The following is a 27297-nucleotide window of genomic DNA, read 5'->3' on the forward strand; positions in this document are numbered from 1 at the left end:
TACTGTATAACCTTCAGAAGTTTGTGCATGGTTTATTCTCCATACAATAAGTTCTTAAGAGACATGGAGGGTGCACCGTAACTTACAGAGGATTCTTCAGAGCCAGTCATGACCCACATCATGGAGAGACAATCATTCCTAAAAAGGAGGCGGCTTTATTCTCTATAGCTAATCAATATCACCTGTTGGGAAGGTCAAAGTCCAACTCCTTTCCTCTTTAAAAAAAACGGAAGCTTACTAAAGTTTTAGATTCAGAACAAGAAATCTGGCAGCAATGAAATCTAGCTGGCAATGCAATATAAATACCAAAAAAATTAAGAGTCCAGGACCCAGTTCAGTATCACCTCCACCTGTGTTGTCTCTGAAACCCAGACAAGAAGTTCACTTTCTTTGTTCAGATATGAAAGAAAAGAACATGATATGATGGAAAGGGCATGGATGTTGATGCTACGAATATTCAAATCCAAAACCCTCATTTGCTACTTACTGGCTTACTGGTCTTGGACAAGTTATTAACTTCTATGAACCTCAGTTTCTTTATCTGTAAAATATAGATAATAAACCCTACCTCACAATCAGATACTATTATTCATGAAAATGCTTAGTACAAAGTAAAGTATAACATAAATCTTAGCTACAACCCTTATTATTATGTTGAAGAACAGAATTCTGATGGGCTGGAATGATGGGCTAAAATAATCAAAATGGGATTTAATGAAGTAACTAAACAGTTCTGTTACCAGTTTAAGGCAAGTGTTCGTAAAAAAAAACCATAAATAAAAAGGATAGGATTTGAATTGACTACAAACTTACTAGGGGTCAACAATGAAACAGGGCTCTTTTAAAAAATAATTAATAAAAAAAAGAGTAAAAGCATTAAGTTCTGTTGAGCTTAGAACAAAGGAAGGGTCCCACTTTCTCCATACTGGTCAAATCTCAAATGAAACTACTGACTGTCACATTTTAAGAGAATACAGAAAAACTAGAAGTTATTCAGGGGAGTGAGAGGGGTAAGGAAAGATTTGGGATGCAGAACGATTTCAAGACCTACATATTTGACTCAGGCAGATGGTCTGAAATGCCTCCCTGGGCAGAATAAACAGTACTAGGACCAGATGTTAGAAGCTACAGGGCAGTAGGGTTCAGCCTAACCCAGAAAGATTGTGCAGAAACAGAGGTGTCCAGCAGTACACAGGGTCGGAGGCAGAGAGTCGAGCATCAGAGAAGATCCTTAAGTGGAGGCAATTTTGAGCGCTGGTATTGCCTTCTCTTCTAACAGCTCCACCATCCATCAGTCCCAAAGGCCCCATCTCTCTGATAGGACCTGGCACTCCATACCTGTCCAAGTAGTTCACAATATTTGGGTTCTTGTTTTCCCTCATGACCAGGATCTCATTAATAATCAGCTCTTTCTTTGGCTGCTGCTGAAGGTTCATCTGCTTAATGGCCACCTGAAATCAGAGTAGATTCAATGTGTATCCAGAGTCACTTATCATTTACTGATCATTTACTAAGCACCAGACTATAAACACTCAGGAGACAGAGTTGAGTAAGATATGGTCTTAGCCCTTGAGGAATTAATAGTTTATTATCTGAGACCAGTGGTACAATGTGAAGTCCCCAGGCCAGCAACATCAACACCATCTGGGAATGTACTGGACATGAAAAATTTCAGGTCTCAACCAGACCTACGGAATCAGAAGCTCTATGTTTTATTTTAATAGGTCCTCCTATTGAGGATTAAACTTGCTACTAAATAAAATATTTATATTAGAAAAAAAACTTCTAACATTCACAACATAGAAGAGGTACGCTATAACAGAAGTCCATATAAAATGCTATAGAAACATAAACCTGGGGAAGAACTCTCAAACTGGCAAGGGAGGTGACTTTTCGAATTTGGTGTGGAGAAATAAATCACAGGTGACCAGGTTAAGAGAGTAAAGGGGGATCCTTAATGTTTATATATGAAAAAAAGACCTTGATAAGCTTTTTGTCTATAGAAATAAACAAATTTCCACATAATACAAACATAAAGTATACATAAGTTTCCAAAACACTTTTGCATCCATTTCTTTTGTGTGTCAAGTACTATGTAAAGTGTTCTCAAATTGATTTTATTTAATCCTCAGAGACACTCTATGAGTTAAGTATTACTATTGATCCCCTTTGACAGATGAGGAAATTGTGATTCAGAGAGGATATATGACTTGCATACACAGCTATTCAGTAGCAAAGCCAGGATTAGAATCCCCAAAGGAAATACCCATTTATCCCACACACAGAGCCAGATTAATCTTCCCTACAGCACACATTTGATAACAATTTCCCCAGTTCAAAGCAGAAATGTATACTGCTTGCCTAGAGATCCTCCTCAGCCCAACATTCAAAGTCCTTATGATCTGACTCCTATCTCACTTCTCACTGTATTCCTTTACATACTCTATGATCTGAGCTCCTCTCCACTTGGAACATCTTCCTTTGTTTTCACACATTCAAAACCTTCCTATACGTTGTACTAGGCCAAAAGAAACCTCATTCTCCAAACCAGATAGGTTTTTTCCTCTTCTTTAAAGCCCCAGAAGATCATATTTATACATCTGTTGTGGAACTTAACACATACTGAATTGAATGATGACCAATTAGGATGGGTATCTCTAGAAGCTTGAGAGCTCATTTGAAAGCTCAGAATCCCTGGTGCCAAGCACAGGGCCTAACACACAGTGGGAGCTCAACACATGCTTGTGGAAATGAAGAGAGAATTCAGTGGGTTGATAAGTATTTTGTTTTTAAACCACAAAAAGCACCAGTAGTAGGCTATTCTAACCCACAGGAGTAGACTTTAAATTATTTGCTAAATGTTTATTCCCTAGAGGTATTTTTCTCTTTTTCCTGCTTAACAGACAAGAACAAGAACACCTAAAAGAGCAACTGAATTAGTCTTTCCAGAATCAGCAAGAAGTACAGAGGATGAATAACTCATGAATAATACAAATTTTTATGGGAAAACCCTGGACTCTACTATTTCTTCAAGCCAAGCATGGAAAATCTCTGGCCAAGAACCAGTTTATCAGTAAGAAATGATTCTTTAAACATGCTGACCACTCCATTCCCTACCCCAAGTGTGAAAAAAATTGCTCTGGAGCAGGGTCTCCTATCAGGTTAGGATTCTAGTCTGGCTACAGCTTTCTATATCTGCCGATGATTAGCTTTGTCTAATGTCTGGAGAGGAACACATTGATCTAAAGACCTATTACATTAAGATAGCAAGCCCCTGGAGCCAAAGGAGTGCCTTTGGAGTTCTTCTGGCCATCCTGGAGGATGAGACCATGCTTACGAACCTCACAGAGGTCACTGCCGGCAGCAGCAAGGGAGAAGAGAGGCAGGCTGTGGATGACACAGAACCGGCAGTGAGACACCAAGAATCCTTTTCAATAGCTACGGACTAACTATGGACTAGGTTAAATGCCCTTCACCTAATTAGATCCCTCCTATTCAGGCCGGCAGATAGCAGTCCTATAACAGAGAAAGAACTGGACCTGAACTCTGAGGACCTAAGCTCTGGGGCTGAGTCTGTCACTTACTAACCTTGCCCAATCACAAGCTCTCCAAGCCTCAGTCTCTTCACCAATTCTGAGGATATAATCCCAAACAAACTCTGATGCCCCTCCTCACAGGACTGTTTTGAGAACTAAATGAGATGGTGGTCAGTGTGTTACCCATATATAAGAAATTTAAATAATATTGTAAGACAACAATGAAATGCTGATCATTGCAATACTGCATTTGATGAGTACTTGGAACAAAAGCAGCTAGAATGAAAACATCATCAGCAGGAACGATAGCAAAAGCCAACCACCCTCCCACCACTGCTGTTCACTGAATGCCTACTGTGTGCCAGTGCTGTATTAGGTGCTCTATTTACATCATCTCAGTAAAACCTAACAACAACCCTGCCAAGCAAAAATCATTATCTGCATTTTCAGTTAAGAAAACTGAGACTGAGACTTATAAGATAGTTGCCCAAGGTCATAATCAATGCCTTCAGGTTCATAGAAGACTTCAAAGCCTCCTCCAAGTTTACTATTTCTATTACACACATTCCCTCTAAAAATAGGCTTGAAAATTAATTGTTAGATCTGTAACTGGAAGACTTCCTCCCACTAACATGCTAAATCTTCCTTTATGTGACAGACAATAGCTTTCCTCTTCCCAGCAGGGTAACTCCCAATAAATACTGACTCACAAAGACTAAGAGCATCTCTCCAGCTCCATTAAAGATTTATACTCCCCAGGGCAGGAAATGAGGCCTTCCTGAATACACTGCATTAGCCACCCTAATGGACTCCCTTCTCATTCATAGTTTTGTAACCACAAAGCAGGCACATAGTGAAGTCAAGTTTGTTCCCTGTGGCCAGTTTCTCCTACACGCAGCCTTCAGGCCTTCCAGGAACCACTCAGCACCAGCCTGTCTCCCATCAAGGCCTGTGAGGCCCCAGAGGCCAGAAAAATGACAAGAGGTCCTAGTGTCTAACCTTAGCTCTGCTGTGGCCTTGTGGCCCAGAAAGTACCAGTTTAGGTTTTAGAATCAAGATTTAATTCAGTCTTTGCTAACTGCTGGTAACACATTGTTGCAAAAGTTACTTAAACTCCCAAGTTTCAAATTCCTCATCAGTAAAAAGGAAATAATATTACCTACTTTGTAGAGTTCTTTTTAGAATTGGTATAACCTCCCCTTTTCTATCTCTGCCTCCAATACACCATATTTAAAATTGGCAGAATGATACCATCTTTCCTTCTTCACCATTATTTCAACACCAGTTCTTGTCAGCACTACAAGTTTTATACATACACAATGGAAAGGATGGTTTCTTATATTTGTATATATGATTATAATGTCTGAATCTTTCACATAGTTCATAGCACAAGGTGTAACATAAAGGAAATGTTCAGTAAACATTTTGTGGAATAAATAAATATGTACAAATAAAATTAATATATATCGTAGTTTATGATGTATGCCACATGTGTGGCTTTACTCAACTCTTTTTTGAGGTATATGCTATCATGCATATTTTATAAGTAAATAAATTTCAGGCTCAGGAGGTCAAACAACTTGCCCAAGGTAATATAAGTAGCTAAAGGTAAGCATCTAGGTTACTGGATTCTCACCTAAGAACAATTAATAAATCCTTAACTACAATGATAATTTTTTTAAGTTGACTTACCCTTGATGGGGCCTCAATATTCAGCTTAGAAACTCATAAAACCCTGACCAGAGCACAGTGAGATATGTGCTTTCCATAGTAACCATGACTTCTCTGGTATACCATGGGGTTTCAACCACCAAACATAGATAAGCAGGTCCTAGTAGCCTCCCTCAGAGGAGCCCAACTCTGTTTTCATTGGAACAGGAGGTGCCTTGCTTAAGCTGTGAGCCGCAGTACTCTTTGAACTAAGAACTCCCTCAGGCAACTCCCATCCACCTGACAACATTCTTGCTCTGCAACCAAAGAGAACAATGCAAAGAAACCTCAAGTACTCTGTACTCCCTTCATGGCTTCCTTCTGCTAAAAATAGGATTTTGGGTCATCAGATCTTAGTAGTAAGATCAGAGTTCTCCCAGCTTATAAAATGTGAGAGATAAAGAGATGCCTCCAAATAAGGACTTCAGTGTCTCCTGGAATCCTGGCCACAGAGTAATGGAAGGACCACTAAATTAGGAGTCAAGAGACGTGTTTAAATCTCTTCCATATCAGATTTCTCTCTCAAGCACCAAACTTAACAAAAATAATTGTCCACCAAGCAGTTTCACAAGGAGGTCTCTCATGCAATATCCACCTTCTTCAAATGTATAACTCCTCCTTTTTCCTTTCTCCTTGACTAATATCACTCACTTGTGAATTATCCTCACATTCACCAAATTCTGCAAAATCTACTTAAGTACCTCTCAAATCCATCCACTTCTCCCCATTCATACTATGTTACCACCTAAGTCCAAACCATGAACTCCCTCCTACCTGGAATTACACAATAACCTGTTCCACTCTTATCTCCTCCAATCTGTACTGCACTTTGTAGTCACAGTGACTTTTTCCAAAATCTGTAAGTTTCATCATGTTAAAGAGCTCTAGTCTGCAATAGAAAGAAACTGGAAGTGTCCCTATTGAGCTAATAAAGTCTAAAACTTAACAAAAAATAAAAAGAAACAGTGGAACTGAAGGAGTAGTAGTTAGTGGTGGATACTTACTTCCTGTCCCGTGGCCACATCCATTGCAGTATACACAGTGCCCGAAGCACTGAACAACAGATAGGGAAGAGAAAATAAACAGGTGTTAGTGACATGTATCAAATGCAGCTCTATACACAATCTGGCAATGCAAGTGTTAATAACAATAGCAGCAGATATAATACTCCCCATTGCCTCCCCGAGTCTATTCTCACAAGAGGCAGTATGTAGTAAGAGAATACAGGCTCTAATGGCTAACAGGGGGTGAGGGAAGAAAGGAGGGACGGAGGGAGAAAGGCAGAGAAAGACTAGGAACAATACTAGGAAAGTCATCATGTCCATTCTAAATGATTACAAACCTCATTTTACACCTTTAACCATGAACCCCATGTATTTGTGAGTTATATGCAATAATATTTGAAATCTTATATGCCAATAATGTCAGATTTATATGATGTTATTGAAAGAAACTTAAAATTCCATGTACTGAAAAAATTTATTCTAGGCAAGCCTGTCATTATGCTTCCCCCTGAACTGACCTGACTTTAATTCAGGGGGAAAAGATCACTCTTAAGTTTGCCTTGAAGCCAGAAATTATGGTCACCAGCTTCCCAACTACCACTCTTTAGTTGGGATCCTAGCTACATGCCAGGAAATTTGAGATCATAAGATATGGACAAAGACTGGATTATTTTCATTGGCAGTTATTTCCCCATTGCCTGACCATCCTACCTCTAGCAACCTTTTGTGATAAAGCTGATGTCTACATTCTTATCCCCATCCTCCCCTATCCCACCACATGTCCCGTTCTTACAGGGCAAATACGCCCGGGCTTCGGGGGACTGGACACTTTGAGACTGTGCCTCCATGATTACAGGGGCCCAGAGAGCTACTCAGGCTCACTGATTAGGACTTGACTGTTTCTACCTCAAACAGATATATGATTAGACATATGAATTCCAGGTTTAAAAAAATTTTTCAGATCTTAAAGGGGAAAAAAGCTAGCAAAAATTATAATAGTACTAATTTATCATATTTGTGCAGCATTTATAGTTTTAAAATCATGGAATGTGGAAACATCAGCATAGGTGCTTAACAAATACTGCATTCTTCCCTTAGCACTAACAGACTTGTCAAATAAGCAAGGACAAAAACATTTTGTAAATGTTGCCTATTAATGGCCCTCACACACCTATGTAAAAAAATTTATATGTATCAGAAATTTGAGAAGTGAAAGATACTGAATTCATAATCTTCTTCCTTAAATTTACGGATGAAGAAACTCAAATCCTGAGATAGGACCTGACTTGCCCACACTTGTCTGTGTATCTTTCTGCTACATTCTTAGTATCTCAATGTAATTAGCTAAAGGAAATACTATCCCAGATTACTCTACTTATGCTTTCATCAGTCTGAACTGGTGTATGTAGTTGAAAAAGCATTGAACTAGGAAAAAATGAGATCCACTCAAGTCCAGGGTTGTTTTGAGGATTAAATTAAATAATAGATGCAAATAACAGATGTAAGTTGTAGAATACTGTACAAATACAGCATTAGTATATTATGCAATATTTTATCTTATTTCAGAAGTTCTTGGATGAATAAGAAAGAAAACTAAAACAGAAAACTTCAATAACTTCATTAACAACAATGCTTTCATTAAAGTAACACTGTGAGTGTTCTATAAACCAGATACTTTTTTCATTTTTTAAAAAAATTTTAGCTAACTGGGTGTATCTGTAGAAATCTCATTATTTTTCTTTTTTATATAGAAGTGTAACTTACCTAAAGTAATCTGCACAAATCTCAAGCATACAACTTGATGAGTTTTCAATATGCATACACCTATGTGTTCATCACCACGATCACCCCCAAAGGTTCCCTGATGCCACCTCCCAACCAACATTCCGCTCCTAGATGCAACCATTATTCTGACTTATATTAGCATGTATTAGTTTTGCCTGTTGTTGAACTTCATATAAATAAAATCGTATGGTATCTGTTCTTTTATCTGGCTTCTTTTGCTCAAAATAATGGCCAAACATTTTTAAAACTTATCACAGTATATTATAATTTTTTGTTTGACTATCTCCTTCTGTAGACCTGGGGTCTCTGAAGGCAGACTGCCTGATTCATAGCTATATTCCTAGTGTCTAGCACCTAACAGGAATTCAATTAAGATTTGCTGGGATCAGTACATTTACAGCAGAATACAAGATTCAGAGAAGAAATCAAAGAGCAGAAGACACAAATTCTTGCATCCACCTAGAAAAACAGTCCCATTACACTAGCAGAAGAGTCTGCAGTTCTGAATCTTCCATTTCATATTAGTGCTAGTAGGTCTCAGCACCAGGTAAACAGGGTTAATATGGAAAAGTAGAGCTATAATTTTGGAAGCAGGTTTTGTGCTAAGAAAATAAATGGTTTTTTTCACTCTCACTGCAGGGATATTTTTAGAAATATGGTCAGCTGATGATACATCTGTCACATTAAGCATAATTCTGCCAAACCTGAAGTCAGCCTAACAAAACACCTCCAGATGGGTGAGGGGCAAGGTGGAGAAAGAAGAACAAGGTTTATAAAAGGCAAAACAAAAGCAAAATCATATATACTAGCACACACAATTTTAAGTCATTTCTCTAGGTAAAGAAATGCCCCTACTAACCCTTGTCCAATCTTCTCAAACCGTGTGTATTTCTTCTTCGGATCGCCCACACTCACTATGCTCCCTTTAAAAGAAACAGAGTCCATAAATCATTTTTTCCCAGATCAACATACAAAAGAGGCCCTATGTTTCCTCAAACTCTGAAATTAGCAAGGATTGAAGAACTACCTCAGTACCTGGAAGTCACACTAAGCAGATCCTTAGCTTTCTCCCTTAAGTTTCAATCAAATGTTTCACCTCCTTACAACTTTGATTCATAGTAATCTAATCCATTTCTAAATTCCTAAAAGTTACTCATTTGTTTTTAATTCCATATATTCAATAAACATTTACTCATTTTTACATGCTCACTTACTACATACCAAGCCCTATGTTGAGTGCAACAAATAGAGATAGATGAGACACAGTTAAGACACTCTCTGCTTTCAAGAAGCTCTAATCTCATGGAGAAGATGGACAATAAGCATAAAGTTTCATGAAAACATAACAATTGTTGTGATACAAAGACAGGCAAAAACATAGACTGGAAAGACTTCAGAAGGGAGGTGATATCTGGACAAATTTTTACAGGGTAAGTAGGAATTAGTCAGGAAGAGAAAATCAAGGGGTTACAGCAAAAAGTACTTCAAGTGCAAGGACAAAAAGGTATGAGAGAGTTCCCTGGATTTCACAAATAATGTGAAATGGAGATGGTGAAACTGAGGCTCACAGAAGGCAAGATATGTCCCCAGCAAACTGGTGTCAAGCTAAGGTTAGGAGTCTGGTTTTGCTCTCCCAGTTCCAAGTGCTTTACATTAACGAATTACTAGGATTTGGGTACTTCTACGTACATTAATTCATTTTATTTACAAATGAGACAGATAATAACCCCCATATTTAAAAGATGAGAAGGGGGGGGGGGCAGGAAACAGTAGGAAATTGCCCAAGACCCAAGTCAGTGGCAGTGCTGTGGCTTCAACCCAAGGGTCCTTAACTCCCAGGCCAGTTTGCTTTCCACAGTTGTATGTTTTAAGTATTATTGTTTTAAAAACAGATCTAATTTGATGAAAAAGACTAAATATAGGAGTAAACAGATGGCTAGGTAAGTGGCTTTTCTTATTTCATCATTTCATAAGGGCTCTGGGCAAGGGCAACTTTTAAAAGAGTGAATTTTTTTTTAAAAAGTCAAATAAGAATTATCAAGAAGAAATCAAGAGCTGCTAAGTTGGAGAATCAGAAACCTCAGCTTTAGAATACAAAGCCAGTGTGCAGACTTGGCCAAATCAATCACATCAAATCCTCTTTAGTAGTAGGTAAGTACAAAGAATAAATCAAAGGCCTTTTCAGACTCTTCCAAGCCCAGAGACCAACCCAGTCCTTCCTTTTCATCTGAACTTCTCTGCAGGTTACTAAAACACAGAAACAAGCTACCCTAATACACCCCACTTCTGGCCACTAAAGAAAGTAAAATGGAAGTTTCCACCTGAGAGCGAGAAACAGCATGTTCTGATTACAGGAGCACAAGCTGTGCTCCAACCCCAGCCCTGTCACTTTTTGGCTGTGTGAATCTGGGCACAGTGTTTAGCATCCCTAGCCTCAAATACCTTAACTGCAAAAAATGAGGATTATAATGTCTGTCTTCGCAGGGTTAAAATGAGGAATAAATGAAAAAAATCAAGAAAATGCTTTGTTTGTCATTTGACACATAGCACAGGCTCACAAATGTTAGTTTCCCTTCTCTCTTTCCTACAACCAAGGCAGATCTATCATCTGTAAATGGCAAACATCAATAACCAACATAGCATTCTCCCCCACCAGTATACACAAGGCCTCAGTCTTTCTCAATACAACATTCCAGACTACTCCCTAGGTAAAAACTATTCGTCATCTCCATAACCCATGCCTAGGGGTAAGTGATGGCCACAAAGTGGGCCATCCACACTCTCTCTCTTCACACTCCCATCCTACTGTGGCATCGAGTCAGGGCTAGTGAGACAGAAGTGGGTGCAGGGACAGGGTGAGGAGAAGTACAGTCTGTGGCTGAGATGTAAAGCATAACCAGCCAGCCACATACACCAAGGGTAAGACCAAGATCTCTACAGCAATAGAATTCCATCTTTGTGCCCAACCAGTCACATACCAGAAGGAAATTCAAAAAGCTACAAAGTGCTTACGCAATTTCTCCAAGATCTCCTCATCCGACATTTTAGGCTTCTTCTTCTGCTTCTCAGTGTTCCGGGTCAGAGCATCTGGCGGAGTGGTATTATTCTCAGCAGGCGAAATGGGAGACGTAGCCACATCTCGAGTTGGAGTAATAGGAAGTGGTTCAATCACAGACCGTGTGTACACCTGCATTATTGGTGCAAGAATTTGGCAAGGCCAGTCTCTCTTAGATGTGTGTGTTAGAACATCCACAGAAGAACAAATCCCAGTAGACTCATCCCTTCTTCTAGATCAAAATCTGTGTTCTTCCTCCTCTGTGCCCAGACTCTGAGGGTGGAATGGCCTTCCTTGCTCTCACTATACACAACAGGGGTTAGTGAGAGTCTGAGCACTGAAGATATTCAATACAAGTTAGATAAATCTCAACAGAAATGATTTAAAAGAGACCCAGTGCATTCCCTTCATCTGCAAAATTCTATCCTTTCCTAAGCTGAAATGAATATCCTGTATTCCCACAGTACTTTGCACAGCTAATACAACACTCAACATTATCTTCATTTGAGTTACTCCCTCCTTAAATCTTGAACCCTCACAGAGAAGAAACTACAATTGTTCTTCTTTAAGAGGCAGTAGGGTATAGTCATTTGGACCACAGACTCTGGAACCTGCCTGCCTAGACTTAAATCCCAACTTTTATTCTTACTATCTGTATGACTTTGGGCAGGTTACTTAACTTCTCTATGGTTTAGTTTCCTCATTTATAAAATGGTGATGTTAGTGATATCTATCTTATAGGGTTCTTGCAGTAATAGATTACTTAATGTGTGAAATGAGTAGCATCATACCCAGCAAATACAAAGCTTTTAAATTTTGGCTAATACTATTATATTTCCTATTCACTCACTTACTTAACAAACATTTACTGAGAATCTGTTCTTTGCCTCCCTGTAAAAATGCTGCTCCATCCTCTACTCTTGTGAAGGAAGTCTTAGAGAAAGATCTAACTGCAAGCCAGAAAGGGATAAATGTCAGAAGAAATGAGCAAACTATATACTAGTGAAGTTCAGAAGAAGTGATCTTAAGTTATATGGGCTTTCCCCTGGAGACATTTCACTTTTTTTTTCATAAAAATACCACCACAATTTTTTGGCTAGTCTATAAGCTGTATGAAGACAGGGAATGTGTGTCATTCACCCCTGAGCTCCTATATCTAACCAGTTGCCTAACAAAAGGCAAGTATACAGGTAAATGTTTGATGAGTCAATGAATAAATGGGATTCTTCAGCTGGATCTTAAAGGATGGATGGGATTTTAATAGGCGGCAATGGGTAAGAACTTTCCACGTAGAGGAAACATCAACAAATCAAGACATTAAGATCAGAGACTGTAGATTTTTTTCTTGACTACTCCAGCATAATGATTTCTTAATTTTCTATTCTTGTACCCGCAGACAAATTATACCCCTGGCACTTAAACCTGTACTTTCATGCCTTGACCTCCTTCTTCAGTTCTCCTGACATAGCTCCTTGAAGATACAAACCCTGCCTTCTCCCTCTCTAAAATTCTCCTTCTCTGGCTCCAGGGTCTGCTCACACAAAAAGGCCATTGTGCTAAGTGGAATAGAACCTGGACTTGGGATCAATTACCTGCTTTCAATCCTGGCTCTTTACTTACTAAGAGACTCTGGGTAGATCAATTTACCTTCATAAATCTCAGCTTCTTGTTCTATAAATTAACAATGTCTTTTTTAGAAAGGAATGCTATGAAGATTAACTTGAACTCATTTGTTCATTCAATACTTACTGACTTTCAAGACCTGCCAAGAACTATGTTAAGCACTGCAATATTTGTATATTTCCTCTACTTTTGAGTAATTCATGGACTAGTGGGAAAACATTTTTAAATGAACATGCTTATAACCAAAAAAAGCCATACCAATGTGAGACACCTTGACAACTCTCCACCTGTGAAGCTCATTTTCCTTAAAGTGATTTTGTAACCCATAGAAAGGGTGATTTCACAGATTCGGCTTATAAATTCTCATCCTAAAAGGTCATGTAATCCCTTTGAATTTCCTCTGCAGCATCTTCCATAGTCAGTCAACAAACTTCTGCTTGAGTGCCTACACGAATTCTCTACTCCAGGGATTGTTTTTGTATTAGCACAGTTTAAGCCCTAGGTAATTCTTTCATTTTAAAAGAATCATTCTTGTCATAATTAAAAAGCCCAAACAAAAAACCACTCATAGACTATCACTTGCTGATAGGTGAGTGCTCAATAATTTTAAATCAAGTAAAAGGCAGATTGTGCAAAGCTGGGCAGAGGGACTGTGGCTATTCTGAGATGCAAGAACCTTAAAGGAAGTTGAATAAAAATCACTGTCAACATTCAGCATCAAAATGCAATCCTGATGTCCAGCATATTAATAGCACTAATGTTTTTATAAATTCTCTTGGGTCTTTCAGTATTATCACTGATGGACTAAGAAACGGAATACTGCACATTTAACAGAGAAGAAAAGATCTACAGCAGGCTAATTTGTTGCATCCCAGGAGACTAGAATAATTTATGTTAGTCTTGCGCTAAGTAACATTAATTCTGTATATCTTCCTGTCTGCGGAGAACAGGCTAAGTGAACTAGAGTTTAGTTGGTAGAAACACCAATTATCTAGGACACTTTGGGACTATCTGCAAACCAGTGATAAACAAATATATCACTTCTTGTCTTTAATCATACAGAAAGTACCTTTCAATCAAGGTGGTTTGGTGATCTCACCACCTCCAAAATCTAAGGACCCATACCAGAGTATTAAACCTCTAGGCCTCAGCACTCACCCCTCATTCCCCCTGCAAATTCTAACAAATCACAAAGCTGTCCACGTCCCCAAAGACTTACAGATTTTGTGTGCTCTGGGCGTGGAGCAATCACTGGAGGTGGTGTAGCGTCATCATCATCATCTTCATCTTCTGAAACTGGTGGCACTGCAGGGGTCTCAGACACCGTCTTCACATTCTGTACAATGCAGAAAAGCCAGATTTATCAGGTCCAGGTGACCTGGAACTGAAGCTACCGGGATCACCAATCCCCCAGAAGAAACTTTTCCTGATACACCTTCTGAAACTCACGTTAGCCTCCAAGCTCTCCACCTTTGTATAGCCAGTCTCAGGAACTCAGCCACCTCCCTTCTCCTCTCTGAGCTACCACTCTCCACTCAGCCCCTTAGGGACTTCTGTTTCCCACCCAAAGACTAACTGTGGATTAGGAAACCAGCTTACAGCTTCTCTACCTGTCTTCCCCAATCCAAATCCTGAAGACAAGCTCATAGTTCTTTCTTATTCTACGAACTTTATTCTCTGTGCTGAACAGGCAATAAAATACAAAATGCAGGGAGAGAATCAAAAGTCTGGAATTTTACAAAGTTTATCTCTGTAATTCCTTAGTCCTTTCTGTTATGGTAAATGGAAGTCCAGGCAGGCTTTGGCCTCTCCTTAAGCCTAGTGCACCCATTAGGTCATCAGGTGCCTCTGCCTCAAACTGAAGATACAGAACATCAAGAGACTCTCGTCTCAAGAGCACAATGACTTTCTCCCCAGACTAAATGCTATACATTTCACTAAGCATTGGCTCTATTCTGGAATGAATCTTACCAGCACCACCAATTGAATCTGCTCTAATCTCAGCAATTTGATTTTCCCAAGCAAATTGTAATAAAGCCAAGAGTAGCAGGTTTTAGGGCAGGTCCAGGCAAAAATATCATACCATTACTGTTATAAATAGAGACAAAATAGCTCTAAAATATGATATTTCTGATAGAGATTAAATGATGACAATATAGGTTCAGTGAAGAAATAGGGATCTTTTAGTATATTGATATAATTCAGCAGTTTCAGATATTTTCAGAGTACCTACTCTGTGCTCAGGAAGATACTGTGATGGATCCTGTTGACATAACATACAAAATTGGAAAAGATGGCCCATGTCCTAAAGCAGATCACCATCTAATGCAGAAGACAGAGAGAGGAAGAATTCCCTTCCTGTCTGCTATTTGGGGCCTCTGCAGAGAAGAACATCAGCAGTCAGAATGACAGGGGACAAGTGAAGAAAGCTATCTAGTCCAATACTAGACTAGAGCTACTGTGTAGCACACTGGCCTTTACCACATTTGACATACTAGGGTAAGGAAAACTGGCAACCTCACAGATTCTAAAAGAACCTCTAGTGCAGGGTATAACTTAAAAACTGCTAGTGACAAGCATATGTAAGCAACTAGCTTTGGAGACCACAGGCAATGAAACTATCCTCTTGGTCTCAAGTTTCATCACTCAAGAAATGTGGAAGAAAAGGACTCGTACAATCTGAGGGGTGACCTGAAGTAACATTCAGTTCTAAAATCCAATAGAGGTTCTTTCCCTGTCAAAGCACATATTTTGATATTTCTCTGCTCTAATTTCTTTTCTCCCCACTATTCCACTCAGCAAAATTTAACTGGGAACCCAAAATGGAACTGAAGTTAACTCAGCTGCCTCTTCATCATCAGGTGGCCCTGACTACCCAATGTAGACCATAAACACTAAGTTTGTTTACTCCCTGAAACTCTGTAGAAAAGATGATTTCATCACCTTCCTTAGCACCACATTCTGAGTGGTAGTATTAACAACTACCAGAATCAAGAAACACAGGTTTTTGTCCCAGATTTTACTTCTTATCCCCGTGTTTTCAGCAAGGCTATTCCACTCTAAGCCACAGTTCTCATCTATAAAATGGGGGTGATGACAGCAGCTCTCTGTCTCATAGGGCCACTGAGAGGAAGAAATAAAGTGAAGTAGGTATAAAAACACTTTGTAAATGGCAAGGAGCTAGAAAGATGTAAGAAATCAATTAAATTATCATTATGTCTAATAACCACAAACCACTTTTTAAAAAAGCCAATGACTTCAATTCATTCACTCATTGTGTATCAGACTCCATTATAGGCTCTGGGGTTACACTGAAGAACAAAACAGGTAAAGCACCTGGTCCTGTGGCTTACATTCTAGAAGAAGATACAGTTAAAATTAATCACCAGACTGCCAGGCAACAATAAGATAAATATATGAGACTTTAGATTGGTTGAGGGTGGGAAAATAGTACTTTAGATAGAGCAGTCATGGAAAGTCCTAGTAATGGCCCAAATGAAATGAGAGAAGAAACTATCTGACCCTCTGAGAAAAGAATATTCCTTGCAGATGGAAGAAGCACAATGACTCTAAGATGGGAACATACGTGGTTTGTTCCCAAAACCTCCAGGTGCCTACCTATGCTACTGAGAAGTGCCTATGATCTTAAAACTGCTGAACTTTGGGTAAAGTTTGTAGGAATCTCTGATGTTCTGGCTCAGGGTTGCTCCTATCCATCCCACCCCAGTTTCATCAGAGTAGGGGTTCTTCCAGGGAAAGGCAGGCTGTAACTACGTGGTCTAAGAAGGCTCACTTTCATTTGGAGTGGTGGGTAATGCCCAGGCCCAGTGGTGCATCAGTGGAAGTGACCTCCTAGAGGTGTTGGCAGAAGGCAACTGCTATTAGCCTGAGGTTACCAATCCTGGATAGGACAAATTCAGGCTAAGGCTGCTCAAAGGTATAGCGGATACTAGAGAGGCTCCAGACTAGTCATACATGCGTGGCTCTGTGCATGTACATAAAAGCTTCAAAAGGGCCAAGCAAAAAGTAAAAGTTGGGACAGACCTGAAAGAGGTCTCAATAATTAACAGAACTAGAATGAAATTAGCAAGGATATTGATTTGAACAACTCTATCAGTTAACTCAACCTAACTGACATATATAGAACATTCCACCCAAGTTCTGCAGAACACACATTCTTTTTAACCATTTACGGATCATTCTTCAGGATAGAACATATACTGGGCCATAAAACACATCTCAATAAATTTGAATAATTGAAAACACAGAAAATGTATTCTTTAACCACAGTGGAATTAAATTAAGAGATCAACAACAAAAAGGAAATTTCTCCAAAGATGATTAAAAATAGCCAATAAGCACATAAAGAGATGCTCAACATCATTATGAGAAAATGCAAATCAAAACCACAATGAGGTACCACTTCACATCCACTAAGATGGCGACAATCCAAAGAGAGACAATAACAAACACGGGGGAAGATATGGATAAATTAGAAGCCTCCTAATGCTGATGGAAGTAAAAAAATAGTACAGCTACTGTGAAACAGTCTGGCAGTTCCTCAAAAGGTTATACATAGAGTCACCATATGACTCAGCAATTCCACTCCTAGGTATATATATATATATTTAACAGAAATGAAAACACAGATCCAAACCAAAATTTGGACATGAATGTTCATATGAACATTATCCATAATAGCCAAAAAAAAAAAAAAACCCATCAAGTGATGAATAGACTAAAAAACACAGTATATTAATACAACAGATTATTATTCAGACATAAGGAATGACGTGCTGACACATACTACAACATGGATGAACCTCACAAGCTTTACATTAAGTGAAAAAAAGCTAGACACAAAAGACTACATGTTTTATGAGTCCATTTTTAGAAAATGTTTAGAAAAGGTAAATTTATACGGACAGAAAAAAGATCATTGGTTTCCTAGGGTTGGGCATGGGAGTTTGAATGAAGTATAAAAGGGTACAAGGGAACTTTTTGGAGTAGTGGGAATGTTCTAAAACTAGATTGTAGTGATAGGTACACAAGTCTACACATTTAATAAAATCACTGAATTGTACAGCTAGCATGGGTTAATTTTACAGTATGTAAATAATACCTCAATAATACGTCTTTTTGGGGGGGATAATACTGCTTTTTAAAAGTGAAATTTTTAAGTTATATGTAAAACCAGTTGACTCTCATTATATATTTTATATAATAAAGATATATAAGGAATTAAAAGTTAAAATTCCTCAGGAATACTTGATAAAGATGGCAGACTGAACATGGGCATCTGTTTCTTAAAATCTCACTGGAACTATAATGAAGGAATGGTCTTTTATAGGCATTAAACCCACAAGATTGGGGAGAATAGGAAAGAAGGCAAGATTAGCAAAGGAGGTAATGACAGACAGATGAGCAGTAACTGTCAAAGAGGCTGAATCCAAAACTGATGGGAGCTGGGTGAGGGGTGGGGAAAGTTGAAAACCTATCTATGTATCTGTGCTGCAAAATCAAGGCAAGAAAAATAGAGCAAATATTTTTTAAACGAATCAGTCCAGGAAGTCCAAAATCTAAATAACAGGAGTTCCAAAAAGAGAAAACAAAGAAAAGACCAGGGAAGAAATTGTCAATGAAATAATTCAAGCAACTTTCCTAAAACTAAAGGTTGAGTTTCCAGGTTGAAAGAGTCCACATAGCTCCTCACAAAATAAATAGGTGAATACTGGCATGTAAGTATGAAATTTCAAAGCAATAATGACAAAGATTATGCTGCAAGCTTCCCAAGTTAAAAAGAAATAAAAAAGGTCAGATACAAAGAAGCAGGAATAAAACAGCTTTGCACTTTAATAGTCAATGCTAAAAGCTAGATGACAAAAGCGGAATTTTTCCATATTCTAATGTAAATTTATCTCCAAACTAAAATTCTCTACTCAGCAATATATCAATCAAATGGTAGGGTAGAAGAAAGACATTCCATTCATGAGACATTCTGAGATGTTAAATATTTACTTCCCATTTACTTTCTCAAAGCTACTGGAAGATGGGCTCCACTAAACTGCAAAGGCAAACTAAAAATGAGGAAGGTATGGCATAGAGAAAATAGAAACTTCAACACAAAAATGTGAAGAAACTTCAAAGGAAGATCTCTAAAGCTGACTCTCCTAGTTGACTTTTTTATCTAATATTTGTGTAAAAATAAGTGAATATTCTTAGTTACCATCAACCCAGGAGGTAATTACTGTTACTATTTGGTATTTAGACTTTCCAAAGGTTATCTGTGGGTGGTAAACCTAGATCTTCACATATCTAAATATGTCTTTATGTTGACCTCATGTTGAATGTTAGTTTGACTAGGTATACAATTCTTAGTTCTAAATAATTTTCCTCGTAACTCTAAAGATACTGCTTCTTTGTCCACTATTGCTAATGAGGTACATTAGCTGTATATTGGCTTTGAAAGCCTTGAAGATCTTTCTCTTAATCCTTGGGTCTCTTTTCAGTTATCTGACTTGGTAACTGGCAGGCTATTTCATGAAGACTCATGCCTTTCCTGAGCTGAGAGACTTTTCTTCCATTATTCCTTTGATTATTTTTTTCTAGTCTAGTGCCTTAATTCTCTAATTCTTCCTGAATCTCCTTGACAAATCCTGTGTCCTTTTATTCTCATATTTTCCATATGTTTTTATATTTTATATCATTAATCCACTCTTATGTGCATCTTTAATCATATTTTTAATTTCTAACAATTCTTTTTTACCCTCTGATTGCTCTAATTGCAGTGTATTTTTATGGATGCAACATCTATAGAACCTCTCTGAAGATACTAGATTTTTTTAAAATTCTCCTTTCTGAATTATCAATTTCCTCTGGGGCTGGTTTTATTTCTTTATCTTGGTCTTTCTCTTTAATGCTTTATTTCCCTCAGATTCTCGGCTGTCACTTTCATAAGTGAAAACCCAGATTAGTTCGTGTATATGATTAGCATGAGTTTCCTCTGCAGTTGTGTAAGTCCATTTCTCTGCTGTCCCCTCCTCTGAATGGGAGGCCTGATGCAATCTGTATGTGAATTATGCAGATGCGGTTACTGGCAAGCATCACTTGGTGTGTGTTGGTATGGAAGAGCATGTAGCGTAGAGATTCCTCTTCTTACAATTATCTAAAGCATAAAAAAAATTATCCTTGGGATGGAGAAATTAATGCATTTTCTTCTACTGCAGAGCTATTTTTCCTTTTTCCTCTATTCATGCCTGTCGTAAAGGTCTATAGTTAGCTCAGGTTCTGCTCTGCTCATCTCTCAGATCCCTATACCCACACCAGGCATTCTCCTCAAGTAGGAAGTTCACATTCATTAGAAAAGTATCTGGTTTAAGTTTAGAATAAAAAATTCCAGTACCTTTTGCTCACTGTAACATGGAGACTGCCCCTGCTGTTCCAAATACAGAATTTTAATTAATTTATTGTTGAAAATGATCCAGGACTCCCTCCTGCTTTTTATATATATTCTCTCAAACCACCTTCTCTGGAGCTACTCTTATCTTCCTAGGATTTTTCTCTTCCATATACATTAAGCTGTGGTTTCTGCTGAGCTGATCAATCTGATCTTATCTGCTTTCTATCTTTCATGAATCCCTGACAATGGTTCATTTATGTTCTGTTTTTGTTTTGGAGCACAATTTTGAATGTATTCTTTAAAACAACATTTCTGAAATTAAGAAATTCAGCATAGCAAGAGAGACAGACACACAAATACATCCAACTACAGTGACCCAACTTCCAAAAGAATCTTTCTAATATGGCAGTTTAGAGTAAAATACATCTCCAACTATATCATTTAAAATACATCCTATTAAAATACTTCCTTAGCTCCAGGATGAAATCCAAATTCTTTGACCTAACATGATGGATCCTTAACAACCTGGCTTTTGCTCATGCCACCTCACACAAGAAAGCACTGCCCTTTTCCCTGGCTGGTATCATTACTTGTGTTTACCTAACGCTGTATTATAAATTCTTGTTTACATGTTCTGATTGTTTACTAAAGTGTGAGATCAAGAGCAAATACCTTACAAGTTCTTGACTCTCTGGAATGCAGAGTCTATCACATAGTAGGTGTTCACTTGATAAATAAGAATTCAGGCACTAAAGTGCTATTCAATCTGAGAGCCAGATCTCAGACCAATGAGCCACAAATAAAAGAATTTTAGAACTAGAAGAAATCTAAAAGATCATGTTTACTAAGTGAACAAAATATTAGGGTCCAACAACCTTGTGCAAACTTCCTTGTACTACTAAACAGAATAAATCATTCTATCACATATGACACCCATTGTACATTATTCATGTACATCTCCTGCAGCCTTTATCCCTCTATTCTGTTAATTTTTTCTCAAGGGCTAAGATAGTGTATACCAATCACCAATATGTGGGCACAAAGTAGGTGCTAAGTAAATATTTATGGTCTGAATGAATAATTGAATGCTCAGGAAAACTGAATTTTGTATTGGTCTCTACTAGTAACTCATTGAAGGGTAAGGAGCAAGTCACTTAATCTGAGTCTCAATTTCTTAACCTGTGTTAAGACAACAATTCCATCCAATTATTTCATAAATCCAGTGGAATGATCTGTGGGAAACCAATAAGGATAACAATGCCATGTTACGAAAATACAAACTATAGATCTGCACCCTGCCTCATGTAAAACTAGTAAGGAAACAAAGAGGATTGAGCCACAGGGACAATATTCTCAATTGGGGGAGAAAATGTCCTTGACAGCCTGAGTGGTTTTAACTGTAGATACTAAACCAGTACAGGTTTTTACCAAGCAGGTGTTATCCCCTCTGCCATATGGCATAAGCCCCAGGGCTCCTCATCCTTGGTAACAAACAACAGGCCTAAGGCTTTCCTGCAGTCTCCTTTATAAGACCTTTCTGCCTTCTTCTTTCTCAGCTTCCTGCCACAGTGGAAAGAATCTTGGCCTGGGACTCAGAAGACCCTAATCTGGTTCTCCCATAAGAGCAATTACGAGTCTTTAGGAAAGTCTGTTTCCTTACCTGCAAAGTGTGGAGGATAATACTTCTTCACAAGATAACCATGAGGACTAATTATGCTAACACATATAAAATTATCAGCACAGTGCCTGGCACATATCAGCTACTCAATAAATAACAGCTGTTACTCCTCCTATAAAAGCATAAAGACATTTGAGCCACAAGGCACAGCTCAGCTTTGTTCAGGCCCCTTCTTCAATAATTTACAGTTGAATAAGGGGGAGAAACTCCCAAAGAGCTTAACATTTGCAAATTCTTCCCCATCTTTTCATTACATCTCTTGCATTTGATGAAAGAATGTATCGGGAAAGTAATGCAGACTGGGAATCAGATATATTGTTATTAACCCTTCTCAATTTCAGTTTTACCATCTCAAAGATAATAAACCACCTCACTAAACTCTGGTGAAGATTAAAAGAGATAGTGAATAAGAAAGGACTTACTATGCTACAAGGTACTGGACATATGAACAGTTTTTATAATTGATAAGGGTATAAATGACTCGGAGTAAACCAATCCTCACTGCTGGAAGCATGATTCAAAGTATCTGGATGGTGACTCAGCATTGTGTTAAAATGTACAACTCCCCCACCGAAAATTCTTCAATAGCTTCTCATTACCTTTAAGATAAAGTAAAAACTCCTACATGATCTGACCTGCCTACACTCCTCATCACCCACCTCTAGTCCCTTCACACTTCACATTCCAATCATAACAAACCACTTGCAGTTCCCGTACAAGCACATCTCTTGAACCTCCTTGCCTTGGCATGTGCTATTTACTCTCTGTCTGGAACACCCTTGTCTCTTCTTAATTCTTCCCCAAGATAACTAACTCATTCAGCTCAGACTCTATCATCAAGAAACTGTCTTTTTATATCCAACCTTTCATTCAGTAAATGGTTACTTGTCAGATGCCATGGATCCAGCAATTAACCAGTCAGACATAGCCACTGGCCTCATGAAGTTTTAGCATGCTGTATTGTAACTGTGCCTTCACGTCGCTCACAAGACTGGGAGATTCTTAGGAGATGGGACAAGGTCTGTTCAACCCTATACTGCCACTTCTCCACACAGGACCTGGCATAGAGGAGGAGCTTTGTAAATTTTTTTTTAACATTTTTTATTGATTTATAATCATTTTACAATGTTGTGTCAAATTCCAGTGTTCCGCACAATTTTTCAGTCATACATGGACATATACACACTCATTGTCATATTTTTTTCTCTGTGAGCTACCATAATGTTTTGTGTATATTTCCCTGTGCTATACAGTATAATCTTGTTTATCTATTCTACAATTTTGAAATCCCAGTCTATCCCTTCCCACCCTCCGCCCCCTGGCAACCAAAAGTCTGCATTCTCTGTCTATGAGTCTATTTCTGTCCTGTATTTACACTTTGTTTTTGTTTGTTTGTTTGTTTGTTTTTTAGACATATTTCACAGAACTAGAACAAATCATAATAAAATTTATATGGAACCATCAAAGACCTAGAATTGCCAAAGCATTACTGAAGAGAAAGAAAGAGGCTGGAGGAATAACTCTCCCAGACTTCAGACAATACTATAGAGCTACAGTCATCAAAACAGCATGGTATTGGTACAAAAACAGACATATAGACCAATGGAACAGAATAGAGAGCCCAGAAATGAACCCACAAACTTTTGGTCAACTAATCTACGACAAAGGAGGCAAGAATATACAATGGAATAAAGACAGTCTCTTCAGCAAATGGTGTTGGGAAAACTGGACAGCAGCATGTAAAACAATGAAGCTAGAACACTCCCTTACACCATATACAAAAATCAACTCAAAATGGATCAAAGACTTAAACATAAGACAAGATACAATAAACCTCCTAGGAAAACATAGGCAAAACATTATCTGACATACATTTCAAAAATTTTCTCCTAGTAGAAATAAAAGCAAGAATAAACAAATGGGACCTAATGAAACTTCCTCTGCACAGCAAAGGAAACCATAAGTAAAACAAGAAGACAACCTACGGAATGGGAGAAAATTTTTGCAAGTGAAACCGACAAAGGCTTGATCTCCAGAATATATAAGCAGCTCATACGACTCAATAAGAAAAAAATAAACAACCCAACCCAAAAATGGGCAGAAGACCTAAACAAGCAGTTCTCCAAGGAAGACATACAAATGATCAAAAGGCACATGAAAAAATGCTCAATATCACTAATTATCAGAGAAATGCAAATCAAAACTACAATGAGGTATCACCTCACACCAGTCAGAGATTTGTAAACTTTTGGTAAATCAATATGAAATGACAACCTTTGCACAAGAGACAACACCGGGTGTAAAGAATAGCAATATTCTATTAAATAAATAACATTTTGCTGGTTATAACACTTTCAAATACATCAACATCTCATCTCATAATCTGCTCTGGAAAACAGAATTTTTAAGTTATGAAGGGCAGAGGGAACTTCAAGGTCATCTAGTTTTACTTTCCAGCTAATTCATTAATGATTCCTAAACTTCCCTTCAAGTGACAGGGCATTCACTACAACATCAGAGGACAGAATGAATTGACCCTAAGTGAATAAAATCTGCTCCCTTCAAAATCAGTCCTAATTCTGGTTTTGTAGATCCTCCTAACAAAAATGAGAGAATTCTCTTCTAAATTCAGGTATTTGAAGATGTGTCCAGGTAAGGCAAAGCATATCACCCTCATTTTATTGATGAAAAAAACTGAATCTCAGAAAGAAAAACTGGATTTCCTAAGGCTCTAAGTCACAAATGAAAAGTGAAGCCTGGTAGCCAATTCTTCTGGTTCCAAGGTTAGGATTTCTAGATCATTAGTAAATTAAAGGTGGAAGGGATACCTACTGTTTATTAAGTCCAAGTCCTCTACTCTGAGGCCTGGGGTTGGGAGTGACCAAGATGAGTGTCTCCCAGCCCAGGCTCTGCATTTACCACACTGACTTGATCCCTAACCACCATACCTGCCCATATTAGAATAGAGGAAATAAAGACTTACCAAAGTGTTAGAAGAACTATAATCCTCAGCTGATTTATCTGCAAAAGAAAAAAGACAAGGGACTTAGTAAACAATTACAGTTAATCCTAACTTGAGAGGTAAGGAAGCCTGTTCAGTCAAGCACTTTCTAGGCTCAGAGAATAACATTAGCAGTGTTATTGGTACTATAGGTCTAACACCATGCTAAGCACATTATACACAATACCTCCTTGAATCCTCACTACAGCTTTGAGTACTACTATTATGTCTACTTTTATAGATTTAGAAACTGAGGTTCAGAGAAGTTAAGTAAACTGACCACAAATTACTTAACATATAGATTACTAGGAATGAAGATTTGAATCCTGATCTAATTCTAAATACTATGCTAGAACTATATCCACATCAACTATATCATCATCAGGGTTTAATGGTCAGGGAAATTTACTGCATTCTAAGAGAAAGGGAAAGAATTCATGGCTGTCTTCATCCTGAGACATGCATAACAAATTATGACCAGCCTGTGGCTTCAGCTTTTAGAAAGGATCCTCCTATATCCATGCCTATTCCCCACAGGGATAGGAAGACTAAGGCTGAGGAAAAGATGTGTTAGTCATGTCAAGTATAATTAAAAGTAGGATCTTATTTCTAAGAATAGATCCAAGCTTCCTTAGTCAGATAATTACCATATTTTACTGATTCTGAGATGCACATTTTTTTCACATTAACATCTTTGAAACAAAGCTGGGTCCTACAATCAAAGGTATTTCATAGTTTAATTGGCAACTTCTTTTTTCTTTAATGGCATATAAAATAATGGTGCATCTTACACTCAGTGATATCATAGATTTGATGAAATATGAAACACAGATCCAATGAATATCTTAGCAAGAAAATAAGTTTAAAGACCAAGTATTGTGTTTGGTATTACTCTTAATTTCTAAAGGTCTGAAAAGAAACTGACTTCCCCAGTTCACTACTAATGGAATTAAGGAGAGGAAACAGTCTATCAAATCCAACATCTCCCTCACCAAGAACCAAGCCCAGAGAACGCCCAAGATCTCAATTCCATCATATATGAAAGCTTCTTTGGTACTGTGACAAATCATGAACCCATAAGCTGTGACAAGATGCTCTTAAAACAAACTCTGACTAGCCAGCTGCATCCTGAAGAAATTACTTCAGCATATAGTTTAAACATAATTCACTTGTTTTTCTTGTCCAAAAGAACATTCTATATTAAGTGCAATACTGTGCCTTCTTGCACCACCCCCAACCTTATGCACTGCTAGTGTTTTTGAGGACTGGGTATTCTGGTAATAAATGTATCTCCACCATATAAAAAATAAGTAAGGTTGCTCCTTTTAAATGGGATTTCTATATACTATAGAATATTATAGAATGACAGGGCAAAAGTACTTTTAATCCCTTCACTTTACAAATAAATAAAGATTCAGAGGAAATGAAACTGGCTCAAGGTTACATAAATCAGTGGCAAAATAAGGCTAAAACCCAGGACCTAGGGTTGTCAATCTAGTTGAGGTTTTGTTTATCACATTAAGTACTAACTGGTAGAGAAAATAAAGTGCTGATAAAAATGGGAAACTTCACCAAAAATTGGCATAGAGGATTGTGCTTGGGTTATAGATAGCAAACGGTTTAAAGGTCCAGTTGAAAACACACTTCCGTCACTAGTATATTACTCAACTGATATGCTGAGTCACTCTGAGTAAGTCATTTACTTTCCTTGAGCCTAATTAATTTATTTGAGTCTGTAAAATGGGGATAAATAGTCCTTGTGCTGCCAACCTATGGCCATGATGAGAATCAAATGAGATAATTCATGTGCAAGTATACACAAATTGAAGTAGTGTTAGTAATAGCAAAAGAAGAAGAGAAACAGGAAAAGAAGAGATAGGACATTAAAAATAAACTGCGCTAATACACAATTTTGCCTGCAGTTGGTCCTGATCTTCAACTTCTAGGAAACTAAAAATCCCTCACATGTGTGTACATGCACATATACACAGGTTTTCACAAGTTTACACAAACAGAAGTAGCTGACGGGATACATATCTATACATTCTATACATATACACTGAATGTTATTCACTTACGCATGCACAGATGAACATAACACAGTTACCTGAATGTGTATGTCTATACCCATATTCACTGATAACTACTAAAGTGGACTTTAATTCCTAACATATGCAAACCCACATAGCTATGCTTCCATATACCTACACGGCACTTGTACACATCTATACACATACACATTAAAAAAAAGATTCTTCCAAAGACTGTTGCTGAGCTTCCAAAGCCAGCTTCTAATCTGATGTCTCCAAAACCAACTCTTTAAAATCCAAGACCTAATCTCCTGACTAGAAAATCTTTCTACGCAGCACGCCTCATCTCCAGTATCACCTTGGAATGAGCCAGTCCCTGAACAGAATAAGTGAGACAGACTCAGCGGGCCAGATATGAAGATGAAAATACATTAGGAACATGCATGACCCTCTCCTGGGCACCACCGTGCCGCATG

At 38.0% G+C, this 27297-nt stretch overlaps 1 protein-coding gene across 4 annotated transcripts in view; it reads right to left on the reverse strand.

Moving 5' to 3' along the window:
- Positions 1 to 27297, reverse strand: part of PAK1 (p21 (RAC1) activated kinase 1) — a 122800-nt gene that overhangs the window by 14914 nt on the left and 80589 nt on the right. For all 4 annotated transcript variants that reach the window (XM_074372721.1, XM_074372717.1, XM_074372720.1 and 1 more), the window contains exons 5-10: positions 24774 to 24811; positions 13933 to 14049; positions 11048 to 11222; positions 8895 to 8958; positions 6251 to 6299; positions 1339 to 1451 (exon numbers count right to left, since the gene is read on the reverse strand). In XM_074372721.1, coding sequence (XP_074228822.1) covers positions 1339 to 1451; positions 6251 to 6299; positions 8895 to 8958; positions 11048 to 11222; positions 13933 to 14049; positions 24774 to 24811 — 556 coding nt within the window. The remainder of the gene's footprint in view (positions 1 to 1338; positions 1452 to 6250; positions 6300 to 8894; positions 8959 to 11047; positions 11223 to 13932; positions 14050 to 24773; positions 24812 to 27297) is intronic.

Source organism: Camelus bactrianus, chromosome 10, assembly GCF_048773025.1.
Source record: "Camelus bactrianus isolate YW-2024 breed Bactrian camel chromosome 10, ASM4877302v1, whole genome shotgun sequence".
In the NCBI taxonomy this organism is placed as follows: Eukaryota; Metazoa; Chordata; class Mammalia; order Artiodactyla; family Camelidae; genus Camelus; species Camelus bactrianus.